At 42.3% G+C, this 2,124-nt stretch overlaps 1 protein-coding gene across 2 annotated transcripts in view; it reads left to right on the top strand.

Moving 5' to 3' along the window:
- LOC102674786 (intersectin-1-like) overlaps positions 1-1,476 on the top strand; it is a 10,101-nt gene extending 8,625 nt beyond the window's left edge. For both annotated transcript variants that reach the window (XM_006614508.2, XM_006614507.2), the window contains one exon: positions 69-1,476. In XM_006614508.2, coding sequence (XP_006614571.2) covers positions 69-1,271 — 1,203 coding nt within the window. In that variant the 3' untranslated portion in view covers positions 1,272-1,476. The remainder of the gene's footprint in view (positions 1-68) is intronic.
- The last annotated feature ends 648 nt before the right edge of the window (positions 1,477-2,124 follow it).

Raw genomic sequence — 2,124 nt, 5'->3', positions numbered from 1 at the left:
AACCTCCGGCCACGGCCGCACTGATCGCGGCCGTATCGGACGAGCCTCGATGCGAGGGAATTTCTATTAACGATGCGGTCTCGCACCCGCTTGAAGGTAAATACGGCATAGCGGAGCAGGAAATACGGGAGCAGGAACAATGGCAGAAGCACAGGCAAGAAGAGGAGGATCTGCAACGGCTGATCGAGCAGAGGAGTCAGTATCAATCGATGAGGCAGGACGAGGTGCAACGGCAGCACGACGAACAGCTGATCAGAAGGCAGGAGGAAGAATTGAGGAGGCAGGAGATGCAGGAGGAGTTCGAGAGGAGGCAGAAGAGTATGAAGAAGAAGAAGCAGGAGGAGGAGTTGAAGAGGAAGAGGGCTGAGGAGGAATTGAAGAGGCAAAGGGAGGAAGAGGAGCAGAGGAAGAAGCAAGAGGAAGAGGAGTCGAAGAGGCGGAGGGTAGAGGAAGAGGAACGGAGGAAGCGGAGGGAGGAAAAAGAAGAAGAAAAAGAGAAGGAAGAAGGGAAGAAGGTGGAAGATGTGGCGAAGCGGGAGGACGAGAAGAAGAAACGATCGGAAGTGGAATTGAGGAACGAGAGAGAAAAGGAGAATTTGGAGAAACATCGGAAGGAGGAGGATTTGGGGATCAAGGCAGATCAAGAGGAAATTCCACAGAAGAGATTGAAAAGTGAAGAAGATGAGAAACGGCAGGAAGTGGAGCAGCGATTAGTGGCGGCGATCGAAGATAGGGCTCGAGAAGAACCAATTGAATCAAAGAAAGAGGAAAAATTGGATGGACAGGTGGAAGAAGAGAGACGAAAGCAGGAAGAGTTGTTGATACAACGAAAGGAAGAGGAGCAACGAAGAATTCGCGAAGAAAAGAAGATGCAATTACAGCTGGAGGAATTGAAGGCACATTGGACGTCGCAGCAGGAAGTAATGTTGAGGATGCAGGAGGAAGCATTGCAACGACAGATAGAGGAAACAAGATACGAGGATGAATGGGAGAGCAGACAATTCCAGCAATTGCAATTGCACATAGAGGGTCGAAAACCTGAGGCGGAGAAGAAGTTGGAGCAAAGACAGACAACGGAGCGAAAAAGAGGGAGGAAGAGGAAGGAGGAAAGAGTGGAGATTAAAGTGCACGAAGCTGAATCGCCGAAGCGTGAACAGCAACTCCAACAATCACAACTTGCAGATGGCGTTACTGGTTTCTACATAAAGATAGTCGTGAGACAGGAAGGCAGAGCCAATTTAGTTTGGTTGTTCAAAACGCACAAATTTTGAATGATTCTCGTTTCTCAACATCTTCTTTTCTTGATTTGCCACTGCAATTAAAGTTTATAATTAATCGATTATTTTCGAGAAAGAAGATTATTCCAAGGTATGACTATCATTCTTCGTATCGTTTAAATAATTTTTGTCTCATGAAATTTTCACTTTACGTGAAACGAATCGTTGTTTTTTCTTTTCTTTCTTTCTCTTTTTTTTTTTTTTTTGATATACATTAATATAATTTTTTATCGTTGTATTATACACAGATATTTAAGATAAGTGTAAAGAGATGTTCACTCATGATGGTTGTTAAATTCAGACCGAATGTCTGTACGTAGATAAGATACGTGCTCATTGTTGAAATGATTTAATAGAATACAGTTAAATCTTACTGCGATATATCGTTATTTTAAGGGTATTTATAATTTGTACAGTCTGTGAGATCTCTAAATTCAACCGGAGAATTATGAGTTCCGCTGCTCAAAAAGAAATTGTCAGAAAATTATACGCTCGAACCTATTTACCTCTAATAAAATTTCCATTGTTAAAGTATCATTTACAGTATCATTTACGATTCGAACGATTGATTTATCCTAGGGAATTATCCGGGAAACTGGCAAAATAATTCTCCGATTGCTTCAAGCGGTGTATCAACATGAAACGTAACTGTTATCGACATCGATTTTACGAGTGTTAATTTTACAACTGACACGTTAACGACTACTTATATACAATAATTTACATACGTTGCCTGTCTCTGAATTCCCCGGCCACTTCTTCAATCTAATCATTATCAATTACGCGGTGTCACTCCACTAATGAAAGAACACGAGTTTCGTCGACATCAATCAAACTCCTCGCTTTT

The sequence above is a fragment of the Apis dorsata genome, unplaced genomic scaffold (genome assembly GCF_000469605.1).
Source record: "Apis dorsata unplaced genomic scaffold, Apis dorsata 1.3 scaffold_188, whole genome shotgun sequence".
NCBI lineage: Eukaryota > Metazoa > Arthropoda > Insecta > Hymenoptera > Apidae > Apis > Apis dorsata.
The sequence above is the reverse complement of the archived record's forward strand: the minus strand, read 5'-3'. Positions and strand labels throughout refer to the sequence as shown.